The sequence below is a fragment of the Castor canadensis genome, chromosome 17 (genome assembly GCF_047511655.1).
Source record: "Castor canadensis chromosome 17, mCasCan1.hap1v2, whole genome shotgun sequence".
NCBI classification, from domain to species: Eukaryota; Metazoa; Chordata; class Mammalia; order Rodentia; family Castoridae; genus Castor; species Castor canadensis.
Genome location: NC_133402.1, coordinates 62,320,181 through 62,340,399, shown reverse-complemented (window position 1 = coordinate 62,340,399; position 20,219 = coordinate 62,320,181). Strand labels below are relative to the sequence as shown.

Here is a 20,219-nt window from a genome sequence, read left to right as displayed (position 1 = left end):
ATGTCTAAATATGAAAATAAAAGGTTACCCAAAAGAAATGTAAAAATAGTTATCTCTAATTAAAGAATTATTTGTTAGTAATGATTAAAAATAATGAAAACTTATATTTAAACTTCAGTTTCTACCTCAAAGTTGTTCTCTGACCTGTATGTATAAATTGAATTGAATAGTAATTCCTTTTTAAAACTAGAATTTTTACGTAAAAGATTATTTTATACAGAATATTTGTATAGCATTTCACAGTTTACAAAAGCTCTTGTGTATATCACTTTCTTTTATTCTGAACATTGCAAGGGAGACATTTATTCTTTCATCTTATGAAAGAAAACTGAGTTTCCGTGGAATTAAATGATTTGCCCAAGATCCTGTAACTGAAAAGAAGAGAACACATTTAGACCTGTGTCCCCTGGCTTAAATGTATCACAACCAGTCCAACACATTTATTTTTCAAATTAAAGCATGGGGAGATTTTATGTGTGTAAAGTGTTCTCTTGGACAAACATAAAAAAAACTTTTCTGCTTTTACTTCAAGAGTATAGAAAATGTGGCTTCATCAGTGCTTGGAAAATCTGTCTTTGTTAATTGGCCTCACCTTGAAGAAGCTAGAGTTGTAGCTGTATCAGATGGCGAAACTAAGTAAGGTTTGATTTATAACTTCTCTAAATTATATTTGCTTTGTTATTTGATGACTTTTACTGTTAGAATATTTACATATTGTAGTGAAAATGAATGCACTATCTAATGCGACCACTTGAAGTTCAGCCACCATTGACAGTTTATTTTATACTGCTTGTGATTTTAGATGTGTATGTTTTTTTCTTTTTTTCCTTTCACTTCCTCTTAATAGTTTGAATGTTCTATGTCCTAGAAGTGGTTATCATTGTTTATATTATTTAGCAAGCATATTTCTCTTTCTGATAAGAATTAATAACATGTATAACCTTACTTTTACCATGTTCTTCCCAGGTTTCATTTAAATGATACATTTAATTTTTAACACGTATATTCTGCTTTAAGAATCATTTCTTCCCATTTTACCCAGGTCCATAATAATTTTTCAGTAAATAATTGGACAAGTTTTTATTTGTCATTTTTATCATTATTTCATGTAAAGCTTGTCTTATTTCTTATTCTTTATTACTTTTAATGTGGCTAGAACTTAATCTTAAAGGTTATTTTTTTCCAGAAAAAATGGCTTAGGAATATGTTTTCTGAGTTATAGCATATCCAAAATATTTTTTTCAGTTCTTTTCTTTGCCATGCAGAGTTTTACAAAATGACTCGGTTCTTTTTCCTTCCTGTTAGCTCTGCACACATCTCTCCTGTAATGTAATGGTAAAACATCAGTGCCAGTTGAACTTTTCTCTTTGTTGGTATCAGCTTTTCTGTATGAAATATGAAATCTTGAGGGAATTTTTTTGTATTATCAAAATTCAGTCCTTGTACCTTTTTTTTTTTTTTTTTTTTTTGAGATAGGGTCCACTATCTACCGTAGGACAACATTGAACTCATAATCTTCCTACCTTACCTACCATGTGCTGAAATTCAGGCATGTGGCGTCACACCTGAATAATTCTTCTCCCTTCCCCCACACCTTTGGTGGTACTGGGGTTTGAACTCAGAGCCTTGTGCTTGCTAGGCAGGTACACTACTGCTCTCTAGCCCTCTCCTTTTTTTTTTTTTTTTTTTTTGTGCTACTGGGGCTTGAACTCATGGCCTACACTTTGAACCACTCCACCAGCCCATTTTTGTGAAGGGTTTTTTGAGATATGGTCTCACAAACTATTTTCCCAGGCTTGCTTTGAACAGCAGTCCTCCTGATCTCTGCCTCCTGAGTAGCTAGGGTTATAGGCGTGAGCCATTGGTGCCGGCTACTCTTCTGTCTTTTTGATGTAATCACAATTTTTTCCTTATGCTGTTAGTGTCATATCTTAGAAACTCTAGCTTTCTTATGTTTTCTTTGAAAGGTTTTATAGTTTTCATCTCTTTTACATTATATCAATGATCCATTTTGAATTAATTTTTGCATAAGGTATGAGATTTACATAAATTGTCATGCTTCTCTCAGAATATTCAGTTACTGCAGCATCATGTGTTGAAAAGACTATGCTTCCTCCATTGGATTGCTTTTGCATCTTCTTCAAAACTTGCTTGGGAGTTGGGAATGTGTCTGAATGGTAGAATTTTTGCTTAGTATGCACAAGTCCCTGAGTTTAATCTCCAGCACTGCAGAAAAAGTCAGTTGGGCATATCAGTGTGGATTTTTTTAATCCATTGTATGTATGCATGGTCTTTTTGATGCCCATACACACTATACTTGATTACAGTAGCCAAATAGTAAGTCTTCATATCTGGTAGAGTGATTCCTTCAACCTAATTTTTCTTTTCCAAAATTGTTTTAGCTATTCTAGTTATTTACCTTTCCATATAAATTTTAGACCAAATTGTTCTATATCAATAAAAAGCATTGAAGGGATTTTTATAGAAATTTTATTAAACCTATAAATAAATTTTAGGAGATTTGATATCTTTACTATGTTGAGTCTTCTAATTCCTGAACACCACATACCTCTCTAAATAGCTAAATCTTTGATTTCTTTCACAGTGTTTTGTTTTCGTCATACAAATCACATATTTTTTTTTAATCATTTTTACATTTTCTTCAAGTGCATACATTATTTGGGCCACCTCCCCCCACACACACACATACATGTTTTTATATTTGTACATTTAAAAATATATTTATATTGTAAGTATTTAATTTTTCTGAGAGTGACTATAAATGCTTTTTGTGGGGGTGGGTTTAAGAAGAATAGGGTCTTGCTCTGTTGCCCAGACTGGGCTCAAACTCATGGGTTCAAGTGATCCTCCTATCTCAGCTCCCCAAGTAGCTGAGACTACAGGCATACATCAGTGTACCCAGGTGTGGGGGGAAAAATTTTTTTGGTGGCACTGGAGTTTAAACACATGGCTTTGTACTTGCTAGATAGATGCTCTATCACTTGAGTCACACCTCCATCTCTTTTTGCTCAGGTTATTTTGGAGGTAGGGTCTCACTTTCTGCCAGACTAGCCTAGACCACAGTCCTGTTTATGCTTCTTGCAGTAACTGGGATGGCAGACATGTACCACCATGCCCAGCTGTTTGTTGAGATGTGGTCTTACTGACTTTTTGCTCAGGCTGGCCTTAAACCATGATCCTCCCAAACTGTGCCTCCCCAAATAGCTAGGATTACAAGTGTGAGCCACTGGCACTTGGCTTCAGCTTTGAAATCTTTTACAAGTCCCAATATAGAAATTTGTTCATTTTGAAGATTCACACTGCTAGAATACTATATTAGAGCAAATATAATTTTTTTTCTATGTTTAAGGTTTTACTTGGAAGAACCTCCAGGAACACAGAAGGTTTATTTGGGAAGAACTGCTCCACCATCTAAAGTCGTCCAACTTGGAGATAAAGAACAATCTAACTGGACTAAAGAAATACAAGGAATTTCAGACCAGTGAGTGTCATAAAAAGAATTTACCTGGGTTTGATGGCACACAACTGTAATCCCAGCACTCAGAAAGTTGAGGCAGGATGGTCATGAGTTCAAGGGCCAGCCTAGGACCATAGCAAGACCTTGTCTCAAAAAAAAAAAAAAAAGAAAGAATTTAATGTCAAAACGAGAATCTTTTGATGTACTACTTCTCTAAGCTGAACATAGAAGCTACTCTGAATTCTGAGTACATCTTGATCCTGTGTTCTAAAGAAACACATTCTAGTTTAAAATAACATCTGGTTAGTATAGCCTTGTTCAGTTTTTCACTGAAATACTTCATGAAGAACAGGGGAAAAGAATGTAATGACATGATCACTTAGCACTGGGAATAGCCTGTATTAGGTTGCCTGAATTAGAGTGCTATTTTCATGGCCATAAGGCCACTGAATTTCTTGGCCACATGTCAGTAATAAAAATAGGATGATGTTCCTCATCATCTCTCCTTCCCACTCCCCTAACCTGCCTCCACCCATTCCTCCCAGGTTTAGAATGCAAGCTCTGTCTGTACCAACCAAACTGACAAACTGAGAACCTGGCCCTCTTAGGATTTTTCAGTGTCGCTGCAATGAATTGTGTCCTATGATCTTACCCTAGTAGTACCTCTCCTTCTTTATCCAAATACTAGAAAACTCTAAACCAAAACAGAGTAACAGAAACTGGCAGTGGCATACAGAATGGTTTTGTAAATGTATAGCCATCAGCACTGCTGGGTGAACTGCAGCAACATCATCAATAAGCTCCTGGAAGAGTCAGGGAGAGTCCTCTTCCATAACTCTTTAGCTAAGCAGGAAACTGCACACAGACCATGAAGAACCACCCAGCCAGTGTAAAAGGAGATAGACACAGCTCTCAAGTGATTGAGATAGAAAGCAATATAAATGTTCTGGAAAGGTAGGAAAGGTAACTGTTTTGTCACCATTTTATTCTCATTTCTTGGTCAGTGCCTAGGCTGTCAGTAATTGTTTGAATGAATATTGTTTTAGTAAAGACTCTTTTGATTGGAAAAAAAGAAACTTATTCAAAGTACTTAAAGAGTTTAGTCATTTGTTCATAATATGCAGCATATTGAAATATGAATATCAGAACTATTGCTTGATACAGCAGTAAGCTCAGTTAGATTCCATAATGACTAAAAACATGCAGTCCCTACATTCATGAAACTATACCTGGCAGATCACTTAATATGTGATTTTTGGTCAGCTGCAATATGATAATTGCTTTGCACAAGTAGTACTCTGAGACCGTATAACAGAAGGAAGGAATTTGTCTAATCAGGGATAGTTTTCCCAAGGAAATATTGCTTCAACTGATACCTGCATGTGGAGCAAGAGTTAGGCAAAGAGGGATAAGAAGAGTATTTCAAGATGAGGGAAGACTTACATGTGGAGGCCCCATGGCAGGAGGAAAACAACACGTGTTAAGGAAGAAGAGCCAACAGAAAAAAAGAGGCAACTTAAGAGGAGAGCAGCCAGGAGAGGTAACATCATGAAAATTAAAGGAAAAACTTGTTTTAAAAAGTTAGATCAAATGTTTTGAAGAGACTAAACAAGTTATTTTGAGGGACGAAAGCCAAACTAGAAAGGCTAGAGGAATGATCAAGATTTACAAAAAAATGCGGGGCACCAGGGCTCACTCCTGTAATCCCAGTGACTCAGGAGGCAGAGATCAGGACTATCACGGTTCAAAGCCAGCCCCCAGCAAATAGTTCATGAGACTCGATCTCAAAAAAACCCAACATAAAAAGAGGCTGGAGAGCAGTTCAAGTGGAGAGCACTTGTGTAGCAAGCTTGAAGCCCTGAGTTCAAACCCTAGTGCTGCCAAACAAAAAAGAGAATGATTTTTAGTCTGCCAGTTGAGACTCTCTTGTATAACTTTGTCAGCCAAGTTGGGTTTAGTCTTATTTATTCTGATCACCATTCTCTGAGACTGGTTTTTTTTAATCACCATATTCTTTCCTCATATTATCTCACTTTTTGCCCACTCCTCTTACATATCCCAAGGTCCTCCACAATCCATCTTCCAAGGCAGAATTCACATGAAATTTAGTAGCATGAGGTGTGGATCTCTTGGCCCTAACCAGGAGGAGTGAGGTGATACTTGTGCAGACCATTCTTATCTCTAGGACTTCTATGGCAAGATTGTAGAAAATCTTCTGCTTAGCTCAGTTATAGTTCCATGTATCTTACTGTCCCAAACATGTTCTAAATTCAGTACCTTCTTTTTCTACGAACATGCACATGAGATATTTCTGAGTACCAAATCGTGTGTGGTTTTCTTCTTAGAAATTGTCTAAACACATCTGATGTACCTGATAAGTTTCTTGATACCTACATAACATACCCCTTTCTAACAAAAACTATCATTAAGAGATAACTGAAGAAGGATGTAGAGTTGAGTGGAACTGGTTTTTGGCTAGTCAAAGAAATTTGATCATATGTGTAAAAACAAGAAAGAGAAGAAGAGAGGACAACAGTGAATTTGAAGATAGAATGAAATGGATTCAGTTGTTTTGTTTTGTTTTTTGTCTGTTTTGTTTTGGTTTTTGCTTTGTGACAGGGTCTTACTTTTTAGCCCAAGCTGGCCTCAAACTTAAGATCCTCCTGACTCAGCCTCCCAAGTACTAGGATTATATAGGTGAGTGTGACTGCTCCCAGCTGAAATGGATTCTTAAGCCAGATTAAGGCTATCTTCTATATTTTAACAGAATGGTATGCCAGTATAGGTTGGTTTCTGTCTTTGACATAGGGAAAAATAATTTGTTTCAATTTTCCTTGTTAAATAGATGTTGAAGATACTGAAAGTGGTGGGGAAAAAAAAAGAGATTAGTCAGAGGTTTGAATAGACTGGAAAAGATTTAAAATTAGATCTTAGAGAAAGTGGAAGAATGTCAGTTGATCAGAAAAAAAAAAAAAACATGCAGGATGATAGGCAGTATTGAGGACCTATTGTGAAGCTGAAGATCATGAATTTATAATGAAACATTTTGCCGATATCTTGGCAGTTAACCTTAGATCATTAGTCACAGCCCTAAGAAAAACAAATAATTGGACAGGGGATGTGACTCAGTGATAGGGTGCTCACTTAGCATGTGCAAGGACTTCAGTTCAATCCCTAGCATTACGAGAAAAGAAAAAATAGTAATAATTGGATTTAACCTGTACTGGATTTTGCCAGATGTATACATGTAGAAAAGACAAGGAGGCAAGAAGTTTAGATTGCTAGCAAGAATGTTTCTGTAATGGTGGACAATAGCATCTAAGTGGAATAGAGGGAGGAGTGAAGAAAGTAATAGGTTAATAGTCTAGAAGGAAGTAGAAGGATAGTGGCCTGGAGAGCCCAAATAAAGTTGAATCAAGGTAATAGAGTTGTTGAGCAAGCAAGTTATACAAAGAGGAAGTTATCAAACATTTGATATTTGAATTTGTGATTTTGAAGGTGAAACATTTATGGATAATGTCAAGACCCAAATAATAACCATGGGAATAGGTGCCTGAAACGGAATGGAGAAGAAGGTGTTTAGAGATAAAGAAGTTTTGAAAATGAGTTTTTGTGGACTTGAGTGAATCATACATTTAGACATTGAAGTCATTCTGGATAGTGGTAGACATAAGAATAGAATGGAAAGAATGGGATAGTTTTCTCCTAAAGATTTGGAGGTCATGGTGGGTTGTAAGGAGAGCCTCAGCACCTTCTCCTAGCTCTGAGGTGTATGTAGTATGAAAACAAGTACCAACTGATAGGGCTATACATAGAAATGGTGCTAACTGCAGAAAAGAAGGGAAAAATTTTTTATTTGTTTGTTTATTTATTGTGGTACTGGGGTTTGAACTCCAGACTTCATCCTTTCTAGGCAGGTGCTCTACCACTTGAGCCACTCCGCCAGCCCTAAGAGGGAGAAATTGAAGATGTAACAGAGTGAAAAAGTTTATGGAGAAGATGACATACCGAGAGGATAATTTGAAGGAGAGCTCCAACACCTTGTACCTCCACCAAGCAAAACATAGATCCACATAAAAAAATGGCTGTTAAACAATTAGTGAGGAGCACTGGATCTATTAAAGTACAGAATTAATTTTTAGTAGTGTTACTCATTTTACATAGAAAGTTAAAAGGTAATTTATAATTTAGAAAACTAGACAAGAATGAAGTATGTTTTAAACTTAATTCAAAACTAGCCATTAATTAAAATTGGAATGCAAGTGACTATTGAGAAAAATCAAATGAAAAACAGAAACTAAAATACAGAAAGCAAAATAAAACATAATTTAGAAAGCCTAAAAAGAGAATTAAAATCAGATTACAGAAATAGCCAAACTAAGAATTATATCAATAAATTTAAGTGGCTACCTAGCTCCTTAATTCAAATACCAGTGTCACCCAACGTCTACCAACTACAAGAAGTACACCTAAAACCAAAGTCCAGTAGGTCTAAAGTTCAGTGATCCCTCACAACCTATAGTTTTCAGACAGTGCACTTTTATATTTGTATTCCAACAATTTAATACGCTTGGTTTGATTCAGTCTCCTTGATACATATATATAACTGGGAAGTATGGATAAAAAGAAAGAAGGGAGTAGGCAAAGCTAGCTACACGTAGTGATCTGGAGGATTGTGGCTTTGAGGCAGCCCCCACAAAAACTTAGCTCAACCCCATATCAACCAAAAGCTAAGTGTGGTGCACAAGCCTATCTTAGCTATGTGAGAATCATAAATAGGAGAATCGTAGTTCAGGCCAGCCTGGTTAAAAGGTGAGACTAACTAGAGCAAAAAGGTCTGGAGGCATGGCTCAAGTAGTAGAGCACCTGCATAGCAAGCAGGAGGCACGGAGTTCAAAGCCATGGTATTGCTCCCTCCCTGTCCCTACCCCCCCAAAAAAAAACAAACAAAGGAAGGGATTAGGGATACAGCTCAAGTAGACCATTTGCTTAGCATGTGCAAGGCCTCTGATTTTTGTATGTTGATTTTGTATCCTGCTAGTTTGCTAAAAGTGGTCAATAAGTTTTCTGGTGGAGTCTTTGGGGTCTTTTAAATTTAAATCTCATCATCTGCAAATAAGGATATTGACTTCTTACTTTCCTATTTGTATCCCTTTTCTTTCTCTTGCCTTATTGCTCCAAATGAGAAGTCAAGCACTTACAGAATGGGAATCTCATTCCTGATTTTAGGGGAAATATTTCAGATTTTCCCCATTTACAGTAATATTGGCTATAGGTAGTGTCCCCTTTTTCATCTCTAGTTTTATTAATTTGAGTCTTCTCCACCCTTTCTTTTGGCTAGTTTGACAAGGCAATCTTGTTAGTCTTTTCAAAGAACTAGCTCTTTGTTTCATCGTTTCTTTGCATCTCTCTTTTTTTTTTTTTAATTTTATCGTTTTTACATTTACTTACATGTGTAAACATTATTTGGGCCACCCCCCCATCATTCTTTTAGACTGTGTCTCATTGATTTCTACCCTGATCTTTGTGATCTCTTTTCATCTACTAACTTTGAGATTCATTTGTTCTTGTTTTCTTGAGACCATGAGGTGCATCATTTGAGAGCTCTCTGATTTTTTTAGTGCAAGCACTCATAGCTGTAACTTCCTTCTTCAAATTGCCTTTGCTGTATCAATTCAATTCTGAAGTGTTTTTGCTTTCCTCCCTTATTTCTTGCAATAAGCCATTGGTCATTCTGAAGCGTAATGTTCAGTCTCTTGTGTTTGTGCATTTTCTGTAGTTTATCTTGTTACTGGTGTCTAATTTTATTCCATTATCTGATATGATACAATAAATTATTTCAATGAACAAGGGGTAGTCTGGATTTGGCCCATGGCTGTGGGTTGCAGACCCCTATTTTAGACTTAAAAGACCCACCAGGTGGACTTAGTCTGCTTTCTGTCTCATAATTCACATAAGCAATAATATGTGAACCAGACCTTTTATGTCTGGTTTCTTTCGCATAGCATGTTTTTGAACTTCATGTATGTAGCACGTCAGTGCTTACTCTTTCTTACAGCTAAATAATATTCCACTGTATAGATATACCATATTCTTATCCATTTTTCCACCCAGGATTATTTAGGTATTTTCTGGTTTTTGGCTATTATGAAAATTGCTACTGTGAACATTCATTTATCAATATTTCCTTGAGTATCTGTTTTCAGTTTAGGTGAGTACAAACTTAGTCGTAGAATTGCTGGGTCATCCGGAAATTCTGTTTACCTGTTTGAGGAACTGCCAAACTGTTTTCCACAGCTGCACCATTTTATATGTCCACCAACAATGTACAGTTACTTCAATTTCTCTACATACTCACCTATACTTGCTGTTCTCCCTGTCTTATAAGTATCGCCATCGTAAGGGAGATGAAAACACAGGAGTATATCTTCTTGTTGTTGTTCTGGGTGGGTTTTGTTGTTGTTTTTAACACCACTGTTTTCGTGGTGCTGGGTTTTGAACTCAGGACCTTGTGCCTGCTTGGCAAGTGCTGTAATACTTGAGCCATACTCCCAGCCTGACAAGAGTGTTTTATAGGTCTGTGGTAATCTCATTTAACCACATACACAGTAAGAGAAGTAGCCACAGACTAAACTAAACACTGTAAAAAGTCTTAATTGATGTGCATAAGTACTGTTGTATTTGTTTGAAGTTTAAGTGTCTGATTGTGAGTTGATAGTCTGGATGTGATTATCATTCTGGAATATATTTGTACTCATACATCTCTTTTTTATTCTTTCTTTTAGCTACCTGAGGAGAAAGGGAATAATGATAAATGAAACATCTGCAGTTGTGTATGCTCAGTTGCTTACAGGTCGAAGATATCAAGTCAGTCAGAATGGTGAAGTTCATCTAGAAAAACAGTGGTCCAAACAAGTTCTTCCTTTTGTTTATCAGACAGTAGTTAAGGTAAGGCTCCATCAAGTCTCAGTTCTGTCTTATGTCCCCTGTTGCACAGTATGTGAGAAAGACTGTCCTATCGATACTTATTCCTAAAGAGAAGATTAATTCAGCAATGTATAGTATATTCTTATTTCATATAATTTGCAAGATATAATACTCTGTATGAGGAGTATTCCATGCTCAGTTACTCTGTGTATGCAGTTAGGGAGCTTGTCCTTTGGGTATTTTCAAGAATTTAGTTTCTAGAAGAAAATTTCCGGTATCTCTACCTTTTCATTTTTGGATTTTTATTCTTCAGAAATACTTGCCTTAGCTGGACATGGTGGCTCATGCTTGTAGTGCATGTTCCCAGCACTCGGGAGGCTGAGGCAGGAGAATCTCAGACTCAAGGCAAGGCAAGCCTGGGCTACATAGTGAAGCCCTATCTCAACAAATTTTGGGGGTGGGAGACTGGGCATCAGATACATACCTGTAATCCCAGCTAATGGGGAGGTGGAAGTCAGAGGATCTTGAGTTCAAGTTCAGCTGGAGAAAGTTAGGGAGACCCCCCCCCCCATCTCAAAAGCAAAATAAAAATAAAAGAGCCAAGGCCCTGGGTTCAGTCCTCAGTTGAGGTTGGGGAGGGAGTTGCCTTAAACTAATAAACATAAAAGGCACTTGCTTTTGAGTTTACAATCTTATATATGACAAGGAGACAAAAATTTTTTTAAGTACAGTTGTTTCCCCCTTATCAAATATTTTTGCTTCCTATAGTTTCAGTTACATGCAATAACCAAGGATCTAAAAATATCAAATTGAAAATTCCAGAATTAAACAGTTCCTAAAATTGCACACCACTCTGAGTGGTGTGATGAAATCTTGTGCCATCCCTCCGGGGACGTGAATCCCCCCTCGTCCAGGGCACCACGCTGTGTGTGCTTACACAGCTCACCTGTTCGTTTCCTCTCACTCCCAGTTGTCTTTGTAGCACAGCGACTGTGTTCACCAACACCATTTTACTTAGTTTGGGCTGCAAAGTGCCAAGGTAATGATAGTGGCAATTAGAATATGCTAACAAGAAGCCATAAAGTGCTTCCTTTATGTAAAAAATTGAAGGTTTTCAATGGGATAAAAGAAAAAAATCTTACGCTGAGGTTGCTAAGATTATGGTAAGCACCTCAAACTGCTCAAGTTCAGGCCACAGTTCCTGGAGTGCTTAGTTGTTCACACTTCATCACATAGGCGTCGTGTCATCTCACATCGTCACAAGAAGAAAGATGGTGAGAGACCACATTCATGTATTTTTCAGTACACTGTTTTGTTTAAAATGTTCAGTTTTATTAATAGTTACAGGTAATCTTTTCCAGTGTCTAATTTAGAAATTAAACTCTGTCATTGGTATAGTAAAAAACAAAATATTTATAATGTTCAGTACTAGCTGTGGTTTCAGACATCCACAGGGTGGGGGGGGGGTCTTGGAGTTTACCCCCACATACATGGATAAGGGGATTCCACTGTATAGTGACCCTATAATTTAGGGGTATAGCATAAATTGCCTGAGTTGGCTGCTTTACTGTATGCTGTGTGACCTTGGACAAGATTCATCCCCCGAACCTTTCCCCCCCACACTTTTTTTTTTTTTTTTTTTTTTGGTGTACTGGGGATTAAACTCAGCGTCTCAGAGCTGGCAGGCACTCTCGCTTGAGCCACTCCGCCAGTCCATTTCCCCCTTTCTTCATCTGTGAAGTCAGGTTAGTAATGAGCAGTCTGGTGGAAGGTTGTTTCGAGAACTAATGTGTGAAGCACTGCACTAAGCTGTGGGCTCTGATGCTGTTATGTAGAGCATGTTCACATTTGACATTTGCAGAAGCACAGACATGATCCCATAAAAAAACACCATGTGCAAACTATAGAGATTTTGTGTATGGTGATTGACTTTTGTATTCCTTTTTATACAGGACATCCGAGCTTTCGACTCTCGCTTCTCCAGTATCAAAACATTGGATGATTTGTTTCCTCCTAGAAGTATGGTCTTTATGCTGGGAACTCCCTATTATGGCTGCACTGGAGAAGTTAGTTTCAGTTTTGTTACTAATTAAATTTCTAAGTGTCAAGTTAATATAATTATTTAACTTCATCTACATGCAAAATAAAATGTAACACTAAATGGAAAAACAAAAAAGAATTCACTAAGGTAATTTATGAATGTGGTATTTGACTGTGTATATTCTGTCAGGAGCAGGTTAGAGTCAGGAGATGAGTAAAAGAATTCAAATCCTGATTTCTATTTTAATAGATTTGTTTATTATGCTGTTATGTGTGAAGCAATTTAAAAACTATCTTAGATATGTTATAGAGTTAAATGAATTTTTAAATCTGTTGATGTTTTTAGGAACTCCATTTCTCATAAGGAAAAAGGTATGTGTAAATATGGGCTGGGAGAAAATACGAAAGAATCTTTGTGAACAGGTTTGGAGGTATTGGAATGAATTCCTGATTTCCAAAATATATGTGTAGACAGGCTGTGTATGTATATGTACATATACTTCTAGCTCTATTTATTCAAAAGAATAAGAAGCAAAGACATCCTGCTAGCTGTGAACACGTGTAATACCCAGATCTTGACCTCTAATGCCATACCCCACTGAAAGGGACAACAGTCCTTCTCAGTAAAATGACTGATTCTAGGCATATGGGACAAGGAAAGCATAAGATGAGCCTGGTACATCTGACATGCTCAAAAGAATGAGGGGTCTCACTGGTCAAATGTGAGGTAATTTACCAGGAATCATTAAGTATAGTAACCAGTTACAAACTACTGAGTGAAAACCAGGAATCCATGGTTCTGTGATGATAATAAAAAGAGATAGGGAAGAGAAGGGCTCTTGTTTATAGTGGCATGTTAAAAGTAAATGTAAGACTAACGATGTAGGCCAGTGGTAGAGCCTTTGACTAGTGTGCTCAGGGTCCTGGATTCAATCTCCAGCACTGGGGGAAAACATGATTCTTTTGCTGGGTATAGTGGCTCACATGCATAATACCAGCACTCAGGAGTAAGGCCAGCCTGGGCTACATAGCAAGACACTGTTTCAAAAACAAAAAAATTAAAAAGGGACAGTATCTCTTAAATGCAGTATCTGGAGAGGAAGAAAAGAATTCTACATAAGACATTATTTTTCAACTGACAAAACTGGAATACAGATAATAACTTAGATAAAAATACTGTATCGATGTAAATTTATATCCTTAATAATCATATTGTAGTTTTATAATAAAATATCCTTAGCCAGTGCCAATGGCTCACACCTAAAATCCTAGCTACTTGGGAGGTTGAAATTGAGAGTTTCGCAGTTCAAGGCCATCTTGGGCAAATAGTTTGAGAGACCCCCATCTCCAAAATAACCAGAGCAAATGGACTAGACTTGTTGATCAAGTAGCAGAGTACCTGCTTTGCAAGTATGAAGCCATGAACACCTGAGTTCAAACCCCAGTTCCACCAAATTATATATACAAATGTACACTGAAACACTTATAAGGAAGGCACATGACGTATGTAATATATCGCCAAGCGGTTCAGAAGAATAGTCATATTCTTCAACCATATATATGTAAATATATACACAGTACAAAGATATTAAAGCCATTTTCTTTATAATGTTAACATTATAATGTGAATCTAGGTAAATGTTTTTCAGTCATCTTTGTACTGTTTTTATTTTTTTGCAACCTTTGGGTATTTTGAAATTATTTGCAAATTAATTTTTGAAAGAATGATTAATAGCTATTAAAGCCAGAGTAAAATGATACCACATCTACCTACAAATCCCAAGAGAATTTCCACTGTCCAATTTTATTGTCATGCTGTATTTTAGAAATAATAGCATTGAAATAAGTAGAAAAATAAATAAAATATGATGAAAGAGACTAAAATATACTGTGATTTTTATCCCCCTCTCCAAGGTTCAGGATTCACGTGATGTGATTACAGAAGGTAGGATTCGTGTGGTTTTCAGCATTCCATGTGAACCCAATCTTGATGCTTTAATACAGAACCAGCATGTGAGTACAGTTTGTATTGCTTCAGTTAGAACTTTTAAAATGTTCGCCTATTTTTGTCACCTCCTTTAAGTTTATTTCAGACATCTTAAGAATAATGTGGAATCTGTGCTCAAAAATTCATGTAAATGTAGCCTAGCTTGTGTAAATACTGCAGAAAAGAAAAAGAAAAAAATCATGCAGCTCTCTAGAGAGAAAAAGAAACCACTGAAATCCCATTATTAATCCATAATGTTTATTTCAAATTACTGTTAATCTTATAAGAGGGACATTGATGAAGATACTCTCTAGTAATAGACTCAGGTTTTTTAAATCTTTCATAATATTTCAAAGCCTGCATTTTTATTTACAAGTGGCAAATGGCCTTTCTTAAAAAGCCATTTATTCACCTAAAAATGGACAGTCTTAGCCCTAGAGAATATTGAGAAACTGCACTTAAGTTCACAGCATCCTTTGTCTGAACTTTTTCTCCAAAGATGCTTATTAACCTCCTTTCTCCTGTTAAAATGGGGAGGGGGAGGGCATTTCCAGTATCTGTCATTGTTCTTACTGATGATGGGATAATTAAGACACAACTAGCTATTGCTACTTTTGCTTTTATAATTTCTTCTAATGGTAAAATCTTAAGCTTTATATCCTATGAAATGAATTTAAAGCATTAAGTATCAGTATAGAAGGCAGAAATGTTCCTAAAATCTTACCACCAAGTCGATATTGGAGAAAGGATTTGGACAGCATAGTCAGAAAACCAGCAGAGTTGCCCATTACATGAAGAAGCTAAGTTTTGTCCTACAAGTTATTGAAGATGGAAGAATTCCTGTTCCTTTATCCTTGGCTTTTTCTAGATCCAGAAGAGCCTGCCTTCTTGTAGAATAGAGTGTTGGTCAGCATACCTTCTCCAGAAGACTTTCTATCCTCTTTACATACCTTCTTTTAACTTTCACTCAAGCCACTGTCTTTCTTTACCCTAATACCCTAATATTCTCAGCTGTGTGTTTTATATTTTCTAGGATAATTTAGTTAATTTTTAATTATACTATAATCCAGAATTTCTCAAAAGGACTGCTATTGGTATTTGGAGCAGAACACTTAGGTAGATGGCACTTAAGCCAATAGGACAGTTGTCATCTTCCGTCCCTAGGTGCCAAGCTAGAACCCCATGCCAATGGTTATAACTGAACACACCAGCACATTCCCAGATGCGTATTAGGAAGGAAAGTGGTACTACTTGTAACTGGGAAATGGTACCTTAATTCTAATCTGTTATGGAAAGCATACTTGATTTTTACTGTATTATTGCTAGATCTGATGATTACACACCCATGTTACATTCTAATACACTTTACATTATTTTGATAGTAACGTTGTATTTCCGGCCACCGAAAACATTTATACATTTGGGGATTATTGTAGATGTGATCAATAAAATAATGGTGCTGATTTAATTCCTTAACAATCTCTGGGAAAAAATTCCCATTTGGGGGAATTTTTTTAGTAAGACAACTTCCTTATGTTCATATCAGATACAAACTTCATACAATTAATATACATAAATAAAAATTAATTTATTTCTATATACATTATATAAGGGGTATATAATAATTAACTCCAGTTGGTGATGGAGTTCAGATTCATTTGCTTTGTAGTTAAAAATTCATCATCTAATACATCTTCTTCTAAATTATAGACTTTCTGGTTTCTATCCTTAAGTAGACAGACTAACTTTGCATTTCATTCACTGTAGTAATTATGAGCCTATACATACTTAACTATTTTCATATGATATATATGAAAATATACATATTATATAAATATATAAATGTTATATATTTATATATTACTATTGTATATAAATATATATAGTAAATATTGGGGGAAGAGATTATTGATACCCATATAGGAATGATATATTTAATTTCATAAGTATGATGACATACTTATATATTAATTCAGTGTAATAATTATTGAGACTTCATTTTATCCCAGGTACTTGCTAAACCCTGCTTGAAATACAAAAAAATTAAATAAATTACCCATGGAGTTTGCTATTTAGTACTTAGAGTAATTTATCTCTTGAGACAATTTCACCAACTGTATGTTTCTTCCCCCTTCCATCTTTGGGAATTCTGTTCCTTAAGGAGTAAAAGAGAGGGGGAATTGGTCTAAGTACAAATCCTTGTATTACCACAGCCAGTGGTTAGTGTTGTCTTAATTATCTCCAAATTTGAAAGATAAATAACATTTGATGTAAACATATATTTCCATAATTGACCTTTTTGTTTTTATATTTAAAGAAATATTCTATAAAGTACAACCCAGGATATGTGTTGGCCAGTCGCCTTGGAGTGAGTGGATACCTTGTTTCAAGGTTTACAGGAAGTATTTTTATTGGAAGAGGATCTAGGAGAAAGTAAGTTTATGTTAGAGAAATTTACTTAAAGTGGCAGAAAAATTAAATGATAAAGATTAAATGCATAATATTTCAGTATTTATTTTCTCTTATTAACTGCTGTGACTTTTCTTTTGAAATTGTGCATAAATTCCTCTGGTGGTAACCTTTTATCTGAATGGCATATGTTGTAGATGGTTGGAAAGACAGGGTTTTTTTAGCAGCTAACAAATTGAACCTTGAAAAAAGGTATCAGAGAGTGTGTGTGAACCTCAGTAATGTACTTCATTGCGTTTTGTTACTTTTTTTCTATAGCAATGTATTTACATGGTTTATTAACTTGGGCTTTGAAGCCTTCCCTCTAGTTATTTTTAATTATTGCTAATTGGAAAGAAGCATAACTAAAATATAGGAGAGCAGTCAAAACCGAGCTTTTCTAAACATTGAAAGCAAGACTTTTTATGACTTGAACAAATTTTAAAACTTTTTGTATGTGTGATGTGGTTTAAATTTAGCCCTCATGGAGACCATAAGGCAAATGTGGGTTTAAATCTCAAATTCAACAAAAAGAATGAGGAAGTACCTGGATATACTAAGAAAGTTGGAAGTGAGTGGATGTACTCATCTGCAGCAGAGCAGCTTCTGGCAGAGTACCTCGAGCGGTAAGCGCCTCGGAAGATTCCACTAGGAATTGAAAATCAGGGAGGAGTGTTTATTTTGCCTTGCTCGTGCCAGTTTCGGAGGGAAATAGTTCTGAGTTACTTAGTGACAAAGATTGACAGGGAATGTGTTCACTTCTGATTCACAGCTGGATGTTCTTTCTGTTGTTGCCCTGGTTTCTCATTTCTTAAATCTAAGGAACCCTCTATTACTTTCCTAGAGTTCCCATAACAAAGTACCACAAACTGGCAGGCTTAAACAACAGAAATGTATTGTGTCACAGTTCTAGTGACTCAGTCAAGATGTCATCAGGGAAATGATCCCTCTGAAGGCACTAGGGAAGGACTCTGCCAGTTACTCATTACCGCACATGTTCCTCAGCCTGTAGGTTCATCACTCCTCTCTCTTCACCTGGCAGTCTGCTTGTGCATCTTCACACTGCCTTTCATCTGTTTGTGTCAGTCTCTGCCCACATTTCTCCTTTTTATTAGGGCACTAGTCATACTAATGACCTCATTTTAACTTGACTGCCTCTATTTTAAAAAAAAACTTTCTAAGTAAAGTCACATTCTATCCCTTTGAGGGAGTTGGGGAACAAAAAATTTAGATCGTTTCTTCTATTCACTTTCGTATTTCTTTAAGAAGTCATGTTGAAACTGCTTTTTTCCTGGGTTAGGGACGTATCTCAGTGGGAAAGCACTTGCCTAGCATGAACAAGACCCAGGGTTTGAGCCCCAGTTCTGCAAAAAATAATAAATAAAAATTATTTTTCTTGATTTTTTTTTCAACTTGCCATATCCACTGATTGCAACTTTGAGAGACTTTCCTACTATGAGCTTCAGTGTTCTTCCCTTCCCTCACCTTCCTACAGACACGTGCATACTTCCCTTCTCACTAAAGTTTACACAGTTTTTGATTGAATCTGTATTTAAGGTTTATTATAGTAAAGTAAATGTTCATCCCTGAACCTGGTAGAGTATTATGATTACATTTCCTTCCTTACACACATTTTTTCCCCTGATGTTTTTACATTTGCTTATTATCTATTTTCATGTATCTAATTCAGTCCTAAACTCAGTGCCATGGCTTTAGAACTCAAATTCTGCCAAACAGATGAGGGTATCTCTTAATTCCATTTTCTTCCTGGAGACTTCGTCCTGAAACCTTCTGTCTTCCTGCTTCAGTTGGATTGATTGCTCTCCAGGGCTATTGCAGAACCCTCATTCCATAGTTTCACTTTGCTGTTATCCTAGGATTTCCCTTCACCATGCCTCCATGTAGAACTCCTTCATTAACTGGCTCCTGTGTCTTAATCTTTCTTACTATGTGTCAATTTTGATGGCATATTTAACTCCAGTAGCTTCCTGAGAAAACTTTCACATCTGGAAATATTCAATCTACTGGAAATGTTTAGTCTGCTTATATTACCTGAAAGTCCTGCACTATTCAAAAAGAAATGGAATTTTCAGAAGAAATTTGTAATCTACTTTAATTTGCTGTGTTACAGAGTGTTCTGTCCTTATTTTGAGAATTAGAAAATGGACATGTACATACTGTTTTGTCCATTTGTCATTTTCCATTGTAACCAGAGGAGAGTCAGTCATAGTTGAAGTAGGGGTGTTTTGAGTGTATAAGGATACTCGGGCTTTCAAATCTTTCAGTCTCCATTCTGTACTGGCACTGTCCCTCAATAAGACCATAATGATAAGTCCTCAGTATGCTAAAATTATTTCATAGGAAACTTAGGTGACGTTAGCCATATATTTTTTAAAGCAATATTTTTGTTTGTGTGTTTGTTTGGCTAGAGCTCCAGAACTGTTTTGTTATATAGCCAAAAATAGCCAAGAGGATGTGTTCTATGAAGATGATATTTGGCCTGGAGAAAATGAGAATGGGTAAGGAGATTCATGGTATTTATTGTCTCATGGTTCAGCTTAGTGTGATTCCATTGAAGGTGCAGCTCATTTATTAAGAATTTCTCACTTTATCTTTGTTTTGTTTTACTTGGTATTGTAGTGCTGAAAAAGTTCAAGAAATTGTTACTTGGCTAAAAGGACACCCTGTCAGTACTTTGTCTCGTTCTTCTTGCGATTTACAAATTCTGGATGCAGCTATTGTTGAGAAAATCGAGGAAGAAGTTGAAAAGTGCAAGGTACCAACTGTCAGTAACATCTGAACTTAAATGGACTGTGTATTATTTTATAACTAATTTATTTATGTTTCAGCACACTGATATATATATACTCAATGATTTTAATTAATATCAAATAATCCTATAATTTTAGGAAGCAATCTAACCATTTCCAGAGGCCATTAGCAAGTTTATCTGAATAAATGTGCAAATGTACTTCATTATATAAAAAATCTACTACCACTTAAATTTTATTTCTTTGTAGTGTTTCCTATTTTAAGAATTAATGTTTTATGATGCTCATCACAATAGAGAGTTTATGATTGAGAAATAAGGTTAACTCCCATTCCTTCCAGTTCTATCAACATTATTTAAAGACATGTTTTTATAGAATATAAAGGTTTTGTTGTTGTTGTCCTTGTTTGTTTGGTTTTGGTTTTTGGTTTTTTTTTTTTTAGGTACTGAGGCTTGAACTCATGGCCTTCACCTTGAGCCACTCCACTAGCCCTATTTTTGTGAAGCGTTTTTCAAAATAAGGTCATACAGAACTGTTTGCCTTGGCTGGCTTCTAACCTCAATCCTCC

General features: G+C 36.0%; 1 protein-coding gene across 2 annotated transcripts in view; it reads left to right on the top strand.

Moving 5' to 3' along the window:
* Xrn1 (5'-3' exoribonuclease 1) overlaps positions 1 to 20,219 on the top strand; it is a 101,742-nt gene that overhangs the window by 32,094 nt on the left and 49,429 nt on the right. For both annotated transcript variants that reach the window (XM_074059642.1, XM_074059641.1), the window contains exons 19-27: positions 533 to 636; positions 3,371 to 3,502; positions 10,264 to 10,426; positions 12,358 to 12,471; positions 14,360 to 14,458; positions 16,750 to 16,865; positions 17,360 to 17,506; positions 19,310 to 19,399; positions 19,521 to 19,656. In XM_074059642.1, coding sequence (XP_073915743.1) covers positions 533 to 636; positions 3,371 to 3,502; positions 10,264 to 10,426; positions 12,358 to 12,471; positions 14,360 to 14,458; positions 16,750 to 16,865; positions 17,360 to 17,506; positions 19,310 to 19,399; positions 19,521 to 19,656 — 1,101 coding nt within the window. The remainder of the gene's footprint in view (positions 1 to 532; positions 637 to 3,370; positions 3,503 to 10,263; positions 10,427 to 12,357; positions 12,472 to 14,359; positions 14,459 to 16,749; positions 16,866 to 17,359; positions 17,507 to 19,309; positions 19,400 to 19,520; positions 19,657 to 20,219) is intronic.